The 21,243-nt window shown below is 33.6% G+C and overlaps 3 protein-coding genes across 5 annotated transcripts; all 3 read left to right on the top strand.

Annotated features, from left to right (window-relative positions):
• Positions 1-3,358: 3,358 nt before the first annotated feature.
• LOC108211851 (monogalactosyldiacylglycerol synthase 2, chloroplastic) lies at positions 3,359-6,496 on the top strand. The gene is made up of 8 exons (XM_017383560.2): positions 3,359-3,750; positions 3,996-4,168; positions 4,666-4,827; positions 4,906-5,047; positions 5,175-5,399; positions 5,493-5,555; positions 5,638-5,712; positions 5,996-6,496. Exons 1-8 carry the CDS (start codon positions 3,496-3,498, stop codon positions 6,257-6,259), a joined length of 1,359 nt encoding a protein of 452 aa, XP_017239049.1. The 5' UTR covers positions 3,359-3,495; the 3' UTR covers positions 6,260-6,496.
• A 1,691-nt stretch (positions 6,497-8,187) lies between these two features.
• LOC108214202 (actin-related protein 2/3 complex subunit 3) lies at positions 8,188-11,219 on the top strand. Of its 2 annotated transcripts, none has more exons than XM_017386050.2 (5): positions 8,188-8,312; positions 8,427-8,525; positions 9,826-9,934; positions 10,019-10,288; positions 10,815-11,219. In XM_017386050.2, exons 2-5 carry the CDS (start codon positions 8,523-8,525, stop codon positions 10,955-10,957), a joined length of 525 nt encoding a protein of 174 aa, XP_017241539.1. In that variant the 5' UTR covers positions 8,188-8,312; positions 8,427-8,522; the 3' UTR covers positions 10,958-11,219. The 2 variants fall into 2 exon arrangements, with proteins under 2 accessions (XP_017241539.1, XP_063944825.1); XM_064088755.1 differs by having other exon boundaries at positions 10,019-10,296.
• Positions 11,220-12,529: 1,310 nt separating this feature from the next.
• Positions 12,530-20,974, top strand: LOC108214201 (bifunctional purple acid phosphatase 26). 2 transcript variants are annotated; one of them, XM_017386048.2, is made up of 10 exons: positions 12,530-12,768; positions 13,954-14,198; positions 15,765-15,965; positions 16,093-16,204; positions 16,800-17,026; positions 18,390-18,528; positions 18,758-18,978; positions 19,517-19,638; positions 19,815-19,976; positions 20,579-20,974. In XM_017386048.2, exons 2-10 carry the CDS (start codon positions 14,001-14,003, stop codon positions 20,661-20,663), a joined length of 1,467 nt encoding a protein of 488 aa, XP_017241537.1. In that variant the 5' UTR covers positions 12,530-12,768; positions 13,954-14,000; the 3' UTR covers positions 20,664-20,974. The 2 variants fall into 2 exon arrangements, with proteins under 2 accessions (XP_017241537.1, XP_017241538.1); XM_017386049.2 differs by having other exon boundaries at positions 12,578-12,827.
• Positions 20,975-21,243: the final 269 nt, after the last annotated feature.

Raw genomic sequence — 21,243 nt, 5'->3', positions numbered from 1 at the left:
TATACCTGCAAGGATGAACGCGGCTCCCGCAAGGCATCACGTGATCTTTGTCGTGTCACCCGGCTGGGAGGAGATGACGGGCTCGATGTCCGCTTCAAGACCTCGGACAGCGGGTCGCCAGATGGGTGACAGAGTTGACGGGTTTAATCTGGTCTCCGGGGTGGATTATATGACATGATCGATCCCGTCCTGAGGCTAACGATAACATTCCAGGTAAAGGTGTCAACGGGGAAGTCAAGTCTTCAGTGTTGATTACCCGCTGTTTAGGAGGTCCCTTATCAAGTAGTAAACAGAATACTACTTTCGTCCCACACTACATGTTTTTTTTGGAATTTTTTTTTCCCCATATTACAAGTTTATTTTTAGTTTTCGATGCAAAAATATTGTCAATATTCCAAAATTATCCTTTTTAACAATTGATAGAGTTGATAAAAGTCTTTATTAATGCAAGCGAGAAAATATCATCTAATTAATGTTTTTTTAATATGCGTAATTTTTTCAAAAAACACGTGTAATTTGGGACGGAGGAAGTACTGTTTCTTAAATCACTGATGAGAAGTTGATATGAATCAAACCGGTCCACTGACGGTTGTGGCCTTGACACAATAACATATTTGCACGTAGTGTATATTAATGATGAATTTTTAATTATTGTCACATTGAATTCAAATAATTGAAGAAATATATACTATGCTCTTCACGCAACAACAAAGGGTCAAAAAGCATGAGAAACACATTTGATGATACTGACATAAAAATAATTAGGCAGCGGAAACAAGTGCAACTACTAATATGAAAGTAACACGCAGCCCATACAACATATCACACCAATGCTTTCTTTGAATTCTTTCTTGTCTTGTCGAAAATTATTTATTCGAGAATTTTCCTTTTAGTTGAATAACTCTTTATTCTTGTTATTTGCCGTTTGACAGGTGCAAGATGGAAATTATTATTTATCTAGAAGGTGGAAGAGATGATTTGGCAGGGAATTTTTAGTTTATATTACTATTTCTTCTATTCGAATTCTTTTCATCAAACCGATAGATGATTCTGAAATTTGGAATTGATACTTTATGGTTTTTTATTTTCTTGTCATCTTTATGACTCGGGGAATTGTTGTTGCTTTTTGGAGATAAAGTCCAATTAGATTGACCCATCACCTTTTCTCCTAGCACATTGAAGCTACGTCAGACATGTATTTAGCCGTATGCTCGATGCTGAGGTTCTTCAGAAATTTGAATAATTGTTGTAGAAAATGTAAAATTAGCTGGGCATGAATTAAGGAACAGATTCACAGAATGACCGTACTTCTGTTTTTTCTTGCTAAATAACTTTATTTACGTTGTTCTTTTTTTTAAAAAAAATGATCAATAGATTGACCAATCATATATATATTTTAGTGTTTTTTTTAAAAAGACGGTCAAGTTTTAATACATATACAAATTATAAAAGATCATCGACCTCGTATACAGATTACACAATATACCTATCAACAAAATATCTATTTTAAATTTAGAGACGATTTTGTATCTTGTATGTGTAAAATATTAAATATTAGTCACGTATGATCAAAAAATATTAAATATTAGTCACGTATGATCAAAAAAGACATTTTAGGTGTACAGTACTCAGGAAATGGAAAGGTAATCAACCTGATTGATTCCCTTTATACGTGTTTGTTTGTAAAAATCAACATTCCCTTCCCTTTTTTTAGTAATGGGTTTACCCAATAATGCTCCTAGCTCATTCCCCACCCCCAAATAGGTATTTGGATTCCATTTCCTCACCTTTTTTCTATTTTGAGTTATAATTCATATTTTAAACAATGAAAATACAAGATTATCATATAAAGTATTTTTAAGAATTAAAAATAATTTTAATTTAGTTTTTTAAATTAAATATAATTGTGACATAATTCACATGTTAATTTATTTTAAAAAATTAATAGTATGACTAAATAAATTGTATTAATTTATTAGAATGTAAATAAATTATCTTGTTATAGATATGAATACATTTAACTCTTTTGAAATTATATAATATTAAAAAAATCGAATATAAAATTAATCACACAAATTTACATTCCGTTTCTGCAACAAAACCAAACAGGTAAAACAATTCAGCATCATTCCTTTCCTTTCTCAGCGTTTGCCTTTCTAGATTCCATTCCGTTTCCCCGAAGCGAACCAAACGGCCCTAAGTTTAAAGTGGATATCTCCTCAAATACTTCTAATGGGCCTTCATGTGATGGGCCGATAGATGCATGGAACAGAGCTGTGCAAAGAAAGGAAATTAAGCCTAATGTTATTGGCCATGTACTGTATCCTTTCCTCTTGAATGCTGCATGCTCAAGCCTAAAGAAATGAATTAAATCTTTTAAACAGATTTCAAATCAGATCGGCCCAACATAGTAGTATAGTACCCTGCTCGGCTTCTTCCGGTCTAGGCTGTTAATGTTGGGCTAGGCCCTCATGTATGTTATCCTAGTTCTTCTCGGCCTGTGGGCTTCTCTGTTGCTCAAAAAAAGTGACACCATCTGGTCATTTTTCTAGCGATAATCTTCTGTAATGGGTAACAATCACTTATTTTAGTCTGGTGACGGATCTCCCATGATGATTTATAAAATCTAATCGATTAAAATTTGCTGAGCCGTGAAACATTGTGATATTGACTATATTCATTACTATAATTTAAATATAATATGTTATTAATATTTTATAATGTTATAAATATAATACTATATCACTTCAATATGATAACAAAATAATTTACATTCTTACCACAAATTTCTTATAAACCTTAGAGGTTCCATAAATATAATTCATCATAGGAGCTTGTTTATAATTATAAATAATGGAATATAAGGTTGGAGTGTGATATTTTCACAAATTATCAATATTTTTTGTTTTTATATGACAACTCACATTTTAGTTAAGGGTTTTCGATGGTTGGAGTTGTTCTAAGAGTATTGACTGCATATGTAAAATAATTAATTTTAAACCCGTCTTTTTAAAAATAATTAAACTTATATTTTAATTTATAAAATATTTGAAAAATAATAATTCTAAATATAAAGATTAATGCACTGAAAAATCTGCATCAAAAAATCAAATATATTTGAAAACGGAGCCGGTTGTTGCTATATCACCGGAAAGAAACTTTTAACTAAACATAAAATTTGCGTGTTTCAACTTCCAACAGAAATGAAAAAACAGAACTAGACGTCACATGCGAAGGTGGAGTATATAGAATTATAGAAAGATCCGAATCTTGAGCTTGGAACATTCCGCAAAGGCTACTCTTGCCTGTTCATTACAGCATAATTCCACAGCATCAACGCCCCCACACTCTCACTATTTAACCTTAAAATTCATCCATTCCGTACACTCAAACTGAAACATCTTCACCATCTTATTTCCCATCGGTAAACCATCTCTCCAGGCCAAGTGTTACTTCTCTAGTTCTCTACATAAATACAAACATTTATGTTCAGTTATGGCGGTGGCAACGTCGAGAAAATCGGTGCTCGAGAGAGTTGGAGTGCATGGTTTTGGGGGTAGAAAACAGAGAAGGTATAGTAATAGTAGGTATGGAGTTCATGAAGAAGATGGTTGCATGGAAATGGTGCAAATTGGAGCTGAAAGGACCAAGAATGTGCTGATTTTGATGAGCGATACTGGCGGCGGTCATCGAGCTTCGGCTGAGGCCATTCGTGACGCCTTTCAGCTACAATTTGGTGATCAGTACAGGGTACTTTCTCAATATTACTTTCATTATTAGCTTAGTATTAATATTGTGCATTTAAAGAAATTATTAGCATATAGGCATAAGACATGGTACTTGTCACGTTAAGGTTTTAGGAGAACTGACAATTTCAGTTATAATTTGTGGTGTTTTTTGGTAAGCAAACCTGAGCTCTGATATCATGTTTAGAACCAGTCTATCTGAAATCTTAAGGTCTACACAATCACTGTTAATTCAATGTTTATTATCAGATAATTGTGAAGGATGTGTGGAAGGAGTATACGGGTTGGCCATTGAACAAGATGGAATCGCAGTACAAATTCATGGTGAAGCATGTCCAGCTTTGGAAGGTGGCTTTTCATGGCACCTCTCCGCGATGGATTCATGGTCTCTACCTTGCTGCTCTTGCTGCCTATTATGCAAAGTATATTCTCCCTTTCATGTATCTTAACCTAATTATTTGTTAATTATGCTCAGCATATGCCAGCCATTTGATTATTGGTTTTTACTTGGTGTATATAACATGGCTTTGTTTTCAATTGTCATGATGCATAAGTTTGATTACTTAAATAATTAAAGCATAAACTATAATTTATGTTGCTTGCTGATTTTTAAAAGTTTAGGAGAGCTTTTACTAAATGACAAACAATTACGGAGTTTTTGCTTCTGTTTGTCTTTGGTGATTATTTTTCCAGTAATCAGTTGTCACTGTCATCAACCACTAATTACTGATTACTAAGGTCAGAAACCACTAATCACCTGATCAAGTGGTTGAGTAAATCATTTTTTAATTTCTTTTTGTTTCTGTGAACTACTGTTTGGCTGTAAACAGTTATTAAAGTTTCCCCATTGTGACTCTATACTAATTTCGTTGAGAACAGCTTATTGATTAGATAATCCTTTTTCGTTGTTCAATTAAAGGGAGGTTGAGGCAGGGCTAATGGAGTATAAGCCTGACATCATCATCAGTGTTCATCCTCTTATGCAACATATACCGCTGATCGTTCTTAAATGGCAGAGGCTACAGGAGAAAGTGATATTTGTCACAGTCATTACAGACCTCAATACATGCCACCGCACCTGGTTAGTTGTTACATTCAATTCCTTAAATATTGACACTAACCTTTTGCAAGTGTTAACCAGAATTCAATTCTGTACTAGGTTTCATCCGAGGGTCAATCGATGTTATTGCCCCTCAAATGAGGTTGCTAGGAGGGCTGTGCTAGATGGTCTAATGGAATCAAAGACACGTGTGTTTGGCTTGCCAGTGAGGCCGTCGTTTTGCCAAGCAGTTTTCTCTAAAGTAGGTGCTTGACACTTTTTTTAAACACGAGTATTTTCATATTGTGCCTTTCAGTTTTTGAGTTTCATATAATGTTATCAGTATTGCATGTGGTTACATTCTTACTGTCACTTTTTCGATCATATAGCCTGACTTAAGAGTAGAACTTCAAATGGATCCAGAGTTGCCAGCAGTTTTACTGATGGGGGGTGGTGAAGGGATGGGTCCTGTAGAGGAAACCGCGAAGGCTCTTGGAAAAACTCTGTTCGACGAAGAAGTTGGAAAACCAATCGGACAATTGATTGTTATATGTGGTCGGAATGAGGCTTTAGCTTCTACCCTAGAATCATTGGAATGGAAAATCCCGATTAAGGTAACACTTTCCTCTCACATAAACGATCTTCAAAATTAGAATGCAAGTGCAATCATACTGGTATTTCAACTTCTGTTTTGTTCTTCATTATAGATTAGAGGATATGAAAACGAGATGGAAAAATGGATGGATGCCTGTGACTGCATTATTACAAAAGTAGGTTTATGTATATTTTTTGCAAAGACTCCACCAAGTTACTTTATCAAGCAGACTGAACTTATATTTCTTGAGTTTCTAGGCTGGACCTGGTACAATTGCAGAGGCACTGATTCGAGGACTGCCAATTATTCTAAACGACTTCATTCCTGGTCAAGTAAGCAGACAATAACTTGTAAATCTAATGTCTGAGAATGATTCAGCCTGATCCCCAAAAAAGATAATACCTAGAACTCCAATCAAGGACTGGTACCAGGTTAAAGTATAGAACTGGTTCCCCGATCAAGCTAAAGGCTGAATAAGTATGCATTATCTGAACATGTTTAAAATAAAAAATGACCACAAAGCTATAAACAGTTCCTAACTGAGTGATAGTTTTTATTGTTTTTTATACTTTTGAAAGAGGTCTTTTCTTATCGATCATGTCCTTTGACACACAGGAAAAAGGGAATGTTCCTTACGTAGTTGACAACGGGGCTGGAGTTTTCACACAAAATGCTAATGAAACAGGGAGAATAGTCGCAGAATGGTTCAGTACCAAAACAGATGAACTGCAGAGAATGTCACAAAATGCACTTAAACTCGCAAAACCTAACGCTGTGTTTGACATCGTTAAAGATATCAACGACCTAGTGCGCCAGCGTAGACCGGTCTTCAACGATCCATACATGTCTTCTCCTCCTTCATTTGCAGGCCTAATATAAGCAAATTCCGACTTCAGTATTTATCAGGATTTATGCTTGTGTTTGCAGAAATTCTATGTACAGGTAGGCTTGACATTGAAGATTTGATCATTCTTTTGGCTACAAAGCCTTGTATTTGAGGACGTAAAAAACTAAAGATCTGATCTGCAATGTAATAGTAGTAGTTTGTAATCTGTGTGCGCCGTGGTGTCGAATGTGATGATTATTGTGTACATGAGTTACTGAAAACAAAGATAATGTACTAGATGCACATTGCACACTGCACAGCATCTTGTTGCAGCAACACTCTACGACATGACTAGATTGATGATACTTTGTTCTCTTGTGGTCGGGAAAAAAATCAAGAATATGAAATTCGTTCAGCACAGCAGACTAATAAACTTGTAAGATATTTTTTTTCCGTCTCCAATAATTTTAATCATTTCATTACAATCTTTTTAACTAAAACAATAATGAAATTTCAATATAAAATATACAGGTTCAACAGAAAAGTTAATTGTTTTATATTGGAGTCCGGAGTTTACATAATTCAAAATTTCTATAAATTTAATAAAATGATTTCAATTTCAATTTTTTTGTTTACAATATATTTAAATTTTCAACAATATGTAAGTTATGTTCTAAATTCTTTTTTATAAAGTGCGGTACTATATTATGATAAGTAAACATAAGTATAATTTGTAATACAATATTTTGATTATATTTTTTTTTATCATTTCTAGATTATTTTTACTAAAAAAGAAAAAGAAAAAAAAATTAATATTAACTAACTCGTAATGTGGAGGTCTCCTAATTTTAAATCTTTCAAACACTAAAAATATTTGATGATGTACGGTACAAAAAAATTAAAATTAATCAACAAAACATATTAACACATATTAATATATAAAAAATATTTACGAATACATGATAATTATATTTATAATTTATACTATGATGTATAATATAAAAATGTATTATAAAAACCAATTATAAAAAAATATAACCAAACAATTAAAATGATTTATATTCATTTGAAGAATATGAGTATACGAGATAAAATATCCGATCAAAAAATATTTTTGACCATGTACCTAGGGGTGAACATAGGTTGGGTTGGGCGGGTTTTTGGAAAAAAAACGACCCAACCCAATTAGTTTGGGTTAATAAAAACTTAACCCGTTAACTGAATTTTTTTTATCTAACTCAACCCTACCCAACCCAATTAATTCGGGTTGGGTCGGATTGGTTTGGGTTAAACTTGCGAAAATCATAATAAATAAAAATTTAGTCATTCATCGCGACAGGAAAAAAAATACTCACTCGCACACCGGTAGCTAGTAACAGTCGGCATACATATTTATAGTTACTCAGTTTCCATGAATCATTCACCAATATTAGTCGATGCGTAAGTTTTTAATCGAAGAGGGAAGCCTATTACATTGGTGAAACATTTGAACAATGGTGAAATAATAGGAAATTGTTGTATACACACTCAGTTATGAACTCTTATTTATAAGGTGTATATCAGTTCATTAACAAATTATTAACCATGTTCAAATTCCAAAAGTCATCATTTACATTTTATAGTTATCGAGATACTTAAAATTATTATTCATATTGCTGTTGTAAATGCATAAACACACCCTAGATAAATCAAATTTAGGTTAAAGATTGATTGAGATAAACTAAAAAATATAAAATAGATATGTAAATATTATATATATGTATATAATCGGGTTGGGTTGGGTTAGTTCAGGGTTAAAATCTGTAAAATCCTGATCCAACCCAACTTAATCGGGTTTTTTAAAAATAACCCATTTATTTTTCGATTTTGAACGGTCGGGTTAATCGGCCTAAAAAAGGGTCGGTTTGGGTTGGGTTAGCGGGTTGAACGGGTTTATGTTCACCCTACATGTACCCATGTATTTTTATAAAAAGATATTAAGGAAAAATATATTTGGCATTCGCATCCGACCCGACTGGATCTGCTTTATAAGTTTGTTTTATGAAGGATAGTTCGGTAATCAGGACTTTCTTAAAATCAAACCCAGCTTGGAATGTGGAGATGAAGGTGGGTTTCATATTCGTATTCACATATATGATTATGTGTGTGTATATATATATATTGTTCTTACTTAATCTGCACTAATGTTCTTGAAATTTCATTAAAAATGTGAATTTGCAGATGCTCTTGCTGGATTAATGGACTGAATTATTCAATTCTTTAGATCCCCTGCCTTTTCGCTGATTGAAATATACAATTACCAGCTGTTAAAATATAATGGTAAAGATCCTTTACTTGTAGTTTTTTCCGATTTCATTGTATGTGCATTTTACTGTCTTTATCAATTTCCTGATCTGGTGATATTAGTTAGTTGTAGAGGATATATGAATATGATAGGAAGGGCTTGTTCATTTCTCGATGATATCGTAACGATTATTAGGTTGTTGAAGAAGGGGGAAGTGAACGATTTCCTACATTTTAAGTAAATTGGCCTGGGATGATGACTGATTGAGGTGGTTGTTATTACCGTGTGGAATAAGCACATTAAGAATAAGTAGTTAAGTTCATCAAGTATGTAGATCGGTGGATAGAGGACTTGTTGTCCAGCAGAATGTTGCAGGAGGCATAGTGATGCGCAACAGCCTGCTCCATGTGCAGCTGATTTCTGGATTGCAGCTTCACGCTGACACAGTCTGCAGGGTCACGTTATGTGTTCCCGTTGTCAGGCCTCTATATTGCCCGACTCTTCTACCACAATTCGAGATCAGCTACTCTTAAACATACTTGTCATCAAAATAAAGTGATACTGTATAAGTAAATGTATGCACATTTTAAAATGTATACTTAAAACATAGGAGAATGCACATTCTTAAAAAGTGTGACTGATAAGGTAAAATAGACCACTGAAATGTGAAGTGCCAAAAGGGCCAACAGCGAAAAGAACAAAAAAAATATCCCGTGACAACCACTTGATGATTCTAATATCACTACAATGACAGGGAGGTATAGATTGGACCAATTGTGTAGTTATGTGTCGCTAGTGCCTAGTAGAGTAATGATACATTAAGGACTGCAAATAAGCGAAGGGTGGTCAGCCTTATAAAGATATCTATGTCTTTTGGTTTACTAGGTAAACAGTATCTGTAGCATTAGTTGGTACATAAAGGGTTATATATTCTTTAGTTCCTGGACTTTTTTTTTGTTAGCAATACTCTTTTGTTACCAATCCTGGGCTTCTTTTTTTTTTTTGTTAGCAATACTCTTTTGTTACCATCCGCGGACATTTGTGTGATGGATTGAATTGATTCTTTCAAGCTATATTGTTTCCATCTTCCTGGCTGATTGAACGCTTTTTCCAGTGCATTCCTTCCCCATTGCTTAATATGAGATATACTTTGTTGTTTGATACTAAGCTTAATGTTCTAACTTTCTTCCTGTCATTAAATAAATTTATTGTTAGTGGTTAAGGAGGACTCACAGGCCAAACTACTTTTTTACATTTATATAGGGCTCTTAGGTAAAGCATATTACTTTTATTTTTTCTAAAATATACACTGAATGCTGCAGTTTGTGATTGCAGGTTTACCATTCCAGTTTTGTCAACGAGGAAGGGGTTACTAAAGCTTGTGGATGCCCTCTGCTTCCTCTAAAAAGCCACATAAAGGGACCGGCACCAGTTTATGACAATGGTGGAACTTATAACTTTATTACAGTTATTGTACTGACGTATTACTTTACTTTTAGATATTAATGCACATAGTACATATATGCAGATGGAACTGATGTTGTAGATGAAGCCATCACATTCTTTCGTGCCAATGTCTTCTTCAGAAACTTCGATATCCAAAGCTCAGCTGATAAGCTCCTTATTTATCTGACGTTTTATATCAACGTGGCTTTAAAGAAACTAGAAGGATGTAGAACTCTGGCAGAAGGAACCAAGGCAATCATCAACCTGGGTCTTGAAGAGGTTCCTGTGCCCGGTGAGTCTGGTTTTCCATTTCCAGGCCTCTTTGTTCTACCCAAGGGTCAGGAAGAAGCAGGTAAGAGTGTATGTACTTTATCTTTTACCTAACGGCTTTTTATTTCTTATGACAAATACAAAGGTGAAGATTTCTGATTTTTCTTAGTGGACAGCAGTGTAGGTATTAGTAAATGCTTGTGAGGAATGAGGATACGATGATAGCCTAGCGAAGGACTCCTTCACCCCTCATGTCTCCTACGGCCCTACTTAATAAGTTACTGTATTGGAAATTTGGTAATATATACCCTAGAACAGAAAAACATAAACTCTTGCAACAATCCTGCAGCTTCTCTTGACATTTAGCAGCATCATTTAATCAAATCATTGCAATTGTGAGTTCCGGTATAGAATTCAAATTTGACATAAACATATAGCATAAAATAGGGTAAATTTTCAGATATTTTGCATAAATCCTGTCAAGCCTAATCTCAGTTACTATTATCAAAGTCGAAGCTAGCTGAATTTAAGCGTTCTCGTGTTTTTATAATTACTTCAAGTTCCCTATTTGCAATATATATTTAATATTTTCACTGATGTGTACCCAGAGCTATTCAGGAACTATTTGAAGCAGATAAGGGAGGAAACTAGTGGGAGACTGTTAAGTGTTGCATACAGATCCAACGGGACTCCAAACAAGTGGTGGTTAGCGTTTGCCAAGAGAAAGTTCATGAACATAATCGCTCTGTGAAACAGCATCAATATATTTGAAAAGAGAGCATTGCATGATGAATTTGTTTACCGATGTAAGGCAATACAACCTATAGTATATAAGGAATGAATTACTTAGTGTAATAATACTAGGATTTTAAATGTTACAAATACATTACCCTGTCATGTTTATGACAAATTAGTTTGTTGTTTCACCAGCAAACACAAAGTACATACAATACTCTTGTTTGGTGCCTTGACCTATCATGTTATAATTATTTAAGTGGTCTAATTTTCACCCATATTGTGATATGCTGATATATATCATGGGAAAATATATATACATATATACTACTCCTTTCCTAAATACTTCAAGCTCCAGATACCTTCAGCAGGGCCGGTTTTTGAGGCGTGCAAGGTGGGCGACGGCACAGGGCCCCAAAACTATAGGGGCCTCAAAATTTAGAAATCAATGTTTTATTTAATAAAATTAAATTTCAAAAATGAAATTGAAAATTAAAAATTATATATTTATTTTAATTCTGTTTATTTATAGATAAATAATTACATAATCTAATAGATTAGTTTATTATGTCTATTTGCATTTTAAATCTTTTATGTTGTATCTTTACTTTTTATATAATAATTCCTCTTTTATTAAATGTTTTCATAATGTCTTTTACATATGATATTTTTTCATATGTACTATAAATTTCATTCTTTTCAATGACATATAGATATATCTCATATAAATTCATATTAATTTTGTTTAAAATATTAAAATTACTATTATTTAATAACATTATTTATCTTATTTTAAGTGACATGTTTTAATTTTATAAAAAATTAATATTTTTATTATTTATTTATTTTTATAATATACATATTTTTTATTATTATTTGAGGCCTACTTCATATTATAGCACAGGGCCCCAAAATTCTCCCAGACGGCCCTGACCTTCAGTGTAAGTTTTTCTTTTACTCTGCCAAATGATCAGAGTTTAAATGGTGGATCTTGAAGGGCCAGTATGGTTAGTCCACAGGATGGAGGGACTAACTCTAAATTTACTTTGGCGGAAAATTAATTTGGGAAATTCGTAAAAATACCGATCTACTTCTACAACAAAAGCAGACGTATCTCTATATGCCAGCCTAAAAACAAGCATGCCAACAAATTTTATCTCAAATTAATGTTTTTGATTTATTTTTTCTTGCACGTTTTAGAGGTTAAGAGAAAAAATCATAGTGAATATTCTTTATGTTAATTTCTCTTTCTGGCTCTCTATTCATTTCAGATACTACGAAAACCATAAAAATTATAAATCTTGAGCTAATTAGCTACGGATGACATACAAAGATGAGGTATTATAAAACGAAATTATTTTATAGGGCCGATACTGATCTTGTGCTATAAAAAAAACTCAAAAAAGCCAGTGATGAGAGATTAAATAGTACATTCTTTTCCGACACAAAAAGAGTATATTCTTTTGATATCGGTATAATAAGTTTAAGAATTATTCCATAAATACCACATGAATATTATCTGAAAATAACTTTTTAAAATAAAAAAGCAGTATATACACGAGAATGTCGCATGCTATTGAAGTGGATCTGTCTTGGCCACACAACCAGATTACACATGTGCTTGGTATATACAACTACTAGAGTATACTGTGTAGCAGCTGATTATCCAACTAACAGTAGTGCAAAACAATTAATTTCTCACATACGCATCCAATCTGCCCACTTCTTGTCGTCTTGCTGTTGAAGCTCACCCTATCATCTCTTCACTTCTGCCCGTAGAGATCAACATCTCTCTCTCTTTCTCTCTGTCTCGTCGAGATTATTGAGGTACTTGATCGTCTCTCCCTCTGAATCATTTTATCTCTTTATATGCATAGATTATTGAGGTACTTGACCGTCTCTCTCTCTGAATCATTTTATCTCTTTATATATGCATATGCAAATGCAAGTTCATGTTTATATAATCATACACTATTATTGACTTGCGGATAGAGTTTCATTAGTCCACTCTAATTTGACTTGATCCATCTAACTATTAAATTATTTACTTCTACCATCTATTTATAGTCTCGCTTCAACAGATCAGCTTAAATGTGAACTCGTGATTTGTATAGCTAAATTTTTTATTTGGATCCGAGTGGTGATGTATTCAAACGGTGATAAGAGAACCATACTCAACTAATTTTATGTGAGATGAGGTCACTGATTGTGTTGTACTTTGCCGATATCTATGTTTTTAGCATATGCTTGTATGTTTCTGTCTGATTACAGCTACAAATGCATTCCTATATGTTGCGATTTCGAGTTATTGGACGGAGTCGAGATCTTTTAATTTCTGAGGATTCACATGTTCGTCAGCCGAGGTTTAGGTTATTCTGTGGGCATTTTGCTCTGTGCTCCATCTTAATATTTTTTCTACCTATGCAAATTGTTGATTTACTTGTTCCGGTAGATGTGCAAGGAAAATTATAATTATAAATATTCTAAAATAAGGGATCTTCTCAATAGTAGCATCGTACTATTGACTTCTGCCGGTGGTTCCGCTCCCTTTTTTTTGCTTTTTGCCCTCAGTATCCTTGTACTTATTTTTTTTATTTTGAGTAAAGTTTGCACTTGTGGTTTTGTATATATAACAAACTTCCCTTATGCAAACTTTAGTAATTATTATAATATTATAATAAGCTAAAATGAACTCTATACTTCTTTTGGACTAATGGGTGACACTTTTTTCCTCTACTACAATGTATGTCTTCACATAGTATGGACTAAAAATCACATTAATAATCATAATGCCACTAACTAATTTATTTTGCGGCTCAATAGGTACTACTCTTTTTGTAACATTATGATATTTCACTAGCATTGAGTAACAGAAGGTTGTTATATATACAAAGCCATGAGTAGCAAAAGGCAATACTACGAGGATACCAATGAAAATAACCCATAAAATTAAAATGAGGTATCTATTATCCTGTTCTCATTTATTGGAGCCATTTCCGTATCTCACTGCAGGCCCAGGGGACTAGGCAAGGTTTTAGGTTTATCTAGCTGATTGATCAATGATCATGCTGAATGAGAGGAAAATGGAATTCTCGTTGCTCCAAGTCTTGATTATATTTTGCGGTTTCCTGAGCTTTGTGGAATGTAGAGCTGCTGGGTTAACTAGTAGTTTTGTTCGTTCAGAGTGGCCATCTGTTGACATTCCTCTCGACAATGAAGTTTTTGCACTCCCAAAGGGTCATAATGCACCACAGCAGGCAAGTATTTATGTATTTGATGTCATGAAAAGTAAAATTATCAAACAATGTCCAGGGTTAAGGATTTGGAAGTCTTCCGGGAAGAACCTTGTAAAATAGATTAATGTTCACTAAGAAAAAACTTAAAAGATAGTCATCAAATACGATTATAGTGGATTGATAATGGTTTGTGTAGTCATGAATTGAATTCTATGGACTACTAATTGGAGACCTACACTACACCATATTTGGTCTATCCTAACATTACAGAACGATGTTGCCACCAAAAATGTTGCCATAGATGCTTAAAATTTGATTGAAGTGGGTGTATACCAACATCATATTTAGGTGTTGCCATTGATAAGAAATATGTTGCCATAACTAGAAAAAAACCTCAATGCCAACACGTTATGCGATGTTGCCTTATAAAAGAGTAAAAATATAAATCGGAGGGAAACAATCCCGCTTTGTGACACTGAAATTTTTTAAATTAAATTCAACAATCCCCCTCAGAATTAAAACAAATAAAACATCACTATCTCAAACACATTAAACCCCAAATTAAAAACAAAACACTTTGTCTCTCTCCTGCATCTTTCTCACCCTATCTCTCCCGCATCTCTCCCATCTCCCTCATTCTCTCATATCTCTCCTCTCATTCTTTCATCTCTCTCATCTCATTCTCTCATCTCTCACTCTTTCATCTCTCGAAGCTTGAAGTTGAGAAATGGTTGGGAAAGGGTCCGACGACTTTGTACAAGGAGATCATCTTGGAGCTTTTGTTCGTGTCTCTGAGCTTTTCAAGTAGCTTTTTTTCGTGCCCGAAAGGTATTTATCTGAATTCATCTTGTTAATTTGGGGTTTTAAAACCCTAATTTTTTATTGTTAATTTGGGATTTTTTTTAATTGGGGGATTTAATTGAGTGTTATTTAGGGTTCAATTTTCATGTCAATTGAAATACTCTTTCGGGGTTTTTGCTTATCTGCATTCTCAAAGAATGTATTTGCTTATGGTTTTCTTGTATTTGCAAGCGAATAAACCTATTAAAATGCTTGAGTACAGAGAGCTTATGGCGGAATTTTGGTTCTTGTCTCAGAGCTATATGGCCTTGCTGACATGTTCTGCTTGTGTTTTTCAATATTTTATATGCAAAACATGTTGCAAGACATATATGTATTTAGTTCGTACTTAGTACTCCATATCAGATATTTTGTAATATCTTATATGCAGAACATGCAAGACATATAGGTCTCCATTCAGTACTTCATCCATATAAGATGCTCCATTAATTTAATTTTTTTTGCCTATATGGTAATTCTAATTTGAAAATAAATACAATAAATCTGTTTTCTAATGTGAAACTTCATTTTTGAAATTTGAAAATGTTCCTAATTATATTTTATGTTGATATAATAAATAAGTAATATAATATATATGTGTATGTATGTATATATATGTTATCGTTTATCTGAAGAAAAATATAACATGATTTACTTCTATATCAATAAAATACAAATTACCCTAAATATCCCAATTTTCTATTTCATTTTGTATGTAGTTGCAAAGTAAAAACATATCTTCTGTAGGTACACATCACTCAAGGTGACTACGATGGGAAAGCTGTTATCATCTCATGGGTGACACCCAATGAACCAGGAACCAGTGAAGTGAGATATGGCACATCAGAGAAGAATTATGATCTTGTTGCAGAAGGAAAATTTAAAAAATATACCTTTTACAACTACACGTCTGGATATATTCATCAGTGTCTTGTCGATAACCTTGAGGTATTTATTAACTAAAAGAATCATGTTAAAGTGATAAATTGTTAGGTTTTCTTGAAGTAATAAAAACTCTTGTGCTTGTGTTTTATTAAGCTGGTTTAGTTGGTAAAACACTTTTCTTTTTTCTTAGTATGACACCAAGTACTATTATGAAATTGTGAGCGGTCAATCCGCGCGGCAGTTTTGGTTTCAAACACCTCCAAAGATTGGCCCAGATGTTCCTTACAAATTTGGAATAATTGGTGAGTGACTTGCATTTTATTTCCTTCATGAAATCAAGTGTATTAAATGTGAGATTGCGTAACTTGATGTGAAACATTATTTGAGTTCCACCAAGTGCACATTGATAAATAAGCAAGTTCATCAGCTCTTGGGAACAAATACACTGGTTTGCATATGAGTGTTATATTTGTCGGGTTCTCCCACTTGCTATAGGCTTTTTTTAATATTGCTACTTTTCTCTTAAGCCATAACATGAAGATAAGATAATCTTGATGAAAGCAAAACTTAGCACGAAATTAGAAAGGATGAAATTTTACAACCATGAGTATTTTTTGAGGTTAAACATTAGAATGGTAGTTACTAATTACTATTGTACAGAAGACGATCAGCTTATGCAAGTTGATATAGCTGAAGCTTACATAGTCAAATAAATATTTTGATAGTGTGAAATGGTTGATTAACATATTAAGTTATTTTCTAGTATTATTTCATTTGCATGCCAGTTTTGTTGCTTTATTAAAATATGGAAATAAGGATGATCTTGCATTATGCACCTTTTGAAATACATATGCTGGTCTTGTCTAATTTTTAAAAAAATATTGGCTGGTATTGCAGGTGATCTAGGCCAAACATATAATTCTCTTTCTACTGTTGAGCATTATATGCAAAGTGGAGGTCAAGCAATATTATTTGTTGGAGATCTTTCATATGCTGATAGATATGAATACCATGACGTTGGTGTACGATGGGACTCATGGGGACGTTTTGTAGAACGAATTGCAGCCTATCAGCCATGGATGTGGTCTGCGGGAAACCATGAAATAGAGTACATGCCATATATGGTAAAGTTGCTGAGATATTTTTCTTAGTAATTTTATTAATGTATTATAAATTAATAATATACCATCTGTTCTTGATAATACTAGAACAGATGTTCTCGATAATACTAGAACATATGGTCATCATCTTAAGTGTTTATGCCAAATGTTGGCAGGAAACATGTAGACAATATGTACTATACTGTAATCATTCTCCAGATACCTTTAGGTTTTTTATGAGCATATGCGAAGGTTCAGTTCTCACTGATGTCGCTTCTACAAAGAGGTTTTCCTAGTTACCATGCAGTAGATGGTACTATAATGCAAAGGTGACAAAATCTGTCAGTAATTTGAAGAAAACAGAGATAGCATACATTATATATTTGGATTAGCTTAATATTTTCCCTAATAAAGTACTCCGCAAACCTAATAATAGTAAAAGAAGGATACTTCTATTAATTTCTAGACGGTAGACACCCAGTAACAGGCTAACAGCAGAATCAGTATGAACGCTATATTGGGTCAATGTAGTTACTCTACTCCCTTGCATTATCTTAATCTTCTCAGATGTAATTCCAGACATCCGGCTGAAGAAGAGGATACATTATGTAGTTTTTGTGCTATCTGCCTGCTACAACCTTTTACCTAGCACCTACTTAGCATAAACATGACCATCAGAATATGAAAATCATAATTCGGAACTATAGAGGAATAGTAACCACTATCTCTTGTGCCTTGTTAATTGTGCAAGAATAATCAACAATTGTACTTTTACATTTCCTTTCACAGATTGCCCACAGTTTCATTCTCTCTTTAAATAAATCCAAGAAAGCAGGTTATGTGACAGTTTTGGTTGAATTTTCCGTGTCCATATTTTGTCTCTTTTCCAATTTATTATTGTTACTGGTCATACAAAAAGTCTAATTTTTATACAGTAGTTGAATTTCATATTTAGCTACCGTTCCCTATGCATGACTCCATGCACCCATTAGAATGGAGAAAAACCTTTTTTGAGGGGAATCTAATGGATATAACTGTACATCAATTTAAGATTCTAATCATCTGTGAATATTTGCTATGCTTTGAGAACATCAGAAGGCAAAAGGAATAAATAGGCTGAATTACATTAACATTTTGGCATCAATTAAAATGTATTCAATAAGAATTTATCTGTAATCTAAATTATGATCTATAAGCACCAAACTCGACCATGGCCCATTTTTAGGGGTTTTATATGTAGCTGATATTGACCATGAGTTATGATCATGAGGACTGTTCCTGTATATGCAGAATTAAGAACTGCTCAGCAACTAATAGATATGTAAAGTATAAATTAAAGTGACCTCTTCTTTATGCTTACCCGTTTGCTCTTTTAATGGTTTTCTAGGGAGAAGTCACTCCTTTCAAATCGTATTTGCATAGATATCCTACACCATATTTGGCCTCCAAGAGCACTAGTCCTCTTTGGTATGCCATCAGACGTGCATCTGCCCATGTAATTGTCCTCTCCAGCTATTCTCCATTTGGTAAAATCTTCACTTGTGATCTTTAATACTTTTGTTAAGATTTGATTCTTAATTTTTTTTTTTTACATTATTGTAGTTATATTTAATGGTTGTGGTCACGTCATTTTGTGACAATTAATATTCATGCAGCTAATCACTCTAGAAAATTAGACAAAATCGTTTACATGTTTTTGTTGTATTTTATTTGTTATGCTATATCTCACAGCATTAGTACTTGATATTTTGGCAGTAAAGTATACCCCTCAGTACAAGTGGCTTGCTGAAGAATTTGAGAGAGTGGACAGGGATAAAACACCTTGGCTTATAGTTCTTATGCATGTTCCTATTTACAACAGCAACGAAGCACATTTTATGGAGGGTGAAAGCATGCGAACAGTTTATGAAAGTTGGTTTATCAAATACAAAGTTGATATGGTTTTTGCTGGCCACGTCCATGCCTATGAAAGATCGGTATGTCAGAAAAAAAAATAAAAAAAATCTAATTACTTTTCTTCAGTTTATCTACTAATCCATATGTGCTGTTGCATTATCACATTTCTACATCAAAGCTTGTTATGCGTTTTTGATAAACTTCACCCTAGGAAGATATAGGTGGATACAATGTCTGGACTTGCCGAGGGATTTGATCATACTCGATAAATAGGGACATACAATGGAAAAAAGAAAAAATTGAGTTCTTTAAAGCGAGATAGTTTGCAATTCTGGAAATATTTACATGTTACTCTATATATGGTCTTCCACCAGTGGCTATTAAGATTAGTTTTAGGCTTTGGTGTGATTTTAATTTATCGGATAATTGACCCGATTTTGCAGTGCCCTTGAAAAAGCCTTCCTTCAAACTAACAAGCCGCTCCCATATGAGCTTCTTACTTAAACTGTACATGTCATTGGAAAATGTATTGAATTACATTGTGATGCTGAATCCATTATTATCTATATATTTTCAACTAACTTAGTAATGCACTTTGAATATTCCTCGTACTTTCAGTATCGCATCTCGAATGTACTCTACAATGTATCAGAAGGTAGCCCTTATCCCATACCAGATAAAGCAGCCCCTGTTTATATAACTGTTGGAGATGGGGGTAATCAGGAAGGTCTTGCTTCAAGGTTAGTTTAGCTTCATTCATAAGACAAAAGGTAGTTGTGAGTACCTGGTAATTCAACAAGTCACTTATATGTTGAACTCTATAATATTATCTTCGCACCCTTAAGTAAAATGTTTCTGCTATGAATCTCAGTATCATTGTTTCGGTTTGCATTAAGGATTGAAATTTGATCTTCAGGTTTAGAGAACCACAACCAGATTATTCAGCATTCCGCGAATCCAGTTATGGACACTCTACTCTAGAGATTAAGAACAGGACACATGCACTCTACCACTGGAATCGCAATGATGAAGGAAAGAAAGTGGAAACTGATGCATTCATGATACATAATCAGTACTGGTGAGTACAAACTTGACACTGCAATTTATTAATAGATTGTTGGTTTGGTGCATGTTTATTCAAGCCCCAGACATTAAGTAGACGCACTTTTCAGTTTCTTCTTACATGAGTATTATAATGATCCATTATAATGATCCATCAGATATATCCTTTTGTTTGATTACAAAATTTCCAGACATGTGAACCTTAGCAACCATTTTATTTGTGACCAGACTGCAGCATAACCCATAGGGGCCAAATTGAAAGTATAATATTGTCAGCTCTTTTGAAGTCCAAAAATGGAATCATTGTTCTATCTTCCCAACTATTTATTCTTTCTTATGAGTTAGAAATTGTATTGATTTTCTTTATCTAGTCGTCTAATTCAGATTTCAATTATCTTTAATATTGGTGGCTGCTTATTTGAGAATTTTCATGTGGTTTGTGGTGTCTTCATTCTTGATCTTTATCAGATTTTCTCCTTCTTGACTGCATATGTCTTGACCTTCATTTGCAACATGTATTTTGAAGTGATGTGGGGTGTTCCTTGATAAAAACCATTGTTTAAGTGTGCATTAAAATCAAATTTCGTCCATTTTGATTTGCTTGTTGCCTGAACACAGGGGAAGTAATGGGCGAAGGAGAAAACTAAAGAAGAAATATCTCTATAGAATCACCAAGAGCAAACAACTCAATTATGGAATATGAAGTATGAAGGCTTGGAGAAAATAGACAAATATCGCAGCATTTGATTTGTGGGGCAGAATCCATTGTTACTACATATAAATCAATTCATCTTCACCAGGCTAGTAATGAGAGATATGGTGTTAGTGATGGTCATGTCATTTTAAATCTAGTGTGAATTAAGGTCTCGGATTCTCTCAATTGACATTGCTGTTGGTGACTCCATTTTAAACTTCGGTGGTGTAAAGTAAGCAGACTGAGCATCCTATTCTTGTATTTTAGAATAACCAAATTCCCCATTCAGTAATAAAAGTATTCAAAATATTGCACTGTAATAGACTTTGAAGACCTCAGGATAATATTTTGACCAGCCCTTGAGCAATAAGTAGTACATAGGTTGACGGACTGCTCAAAGAGATTTCAAGTCAGCAAAGTGAACCTTTTGAGAAGTTCTTAGAAGACGAGGGGAGCAGTCTCAAACTCTTCGGAGAAATGTATTACATCTATATAATTATCTAAACTTTGGTTGATAAAATAGGATGAGCTGAATTTTTTCTTCAGTTTCATCCATTTTATTTGGGTAATAAAGTATATTTTTAAGTTA

The sequence above is a fragment of the Daucus carota genome, chromosome 3 (genome assembly GCF_001625215.2).
Source record: "Daucus carota subsp. sativus chromosome 3, DH1 v3.0, whole genome shotgun sequence".
Taxonomy (NCBI): domain Eukaryota; kingdom Viridiplantae; phylum Streptophyta; class Magnoliopsida; order Apiales; family Apiaceae; genus Daucus; species Daucus carota.
Note: the sequence above shows the minus strand (reverse complement) of the source record. Positions and strands in the feature narration are given on the sequence as shown.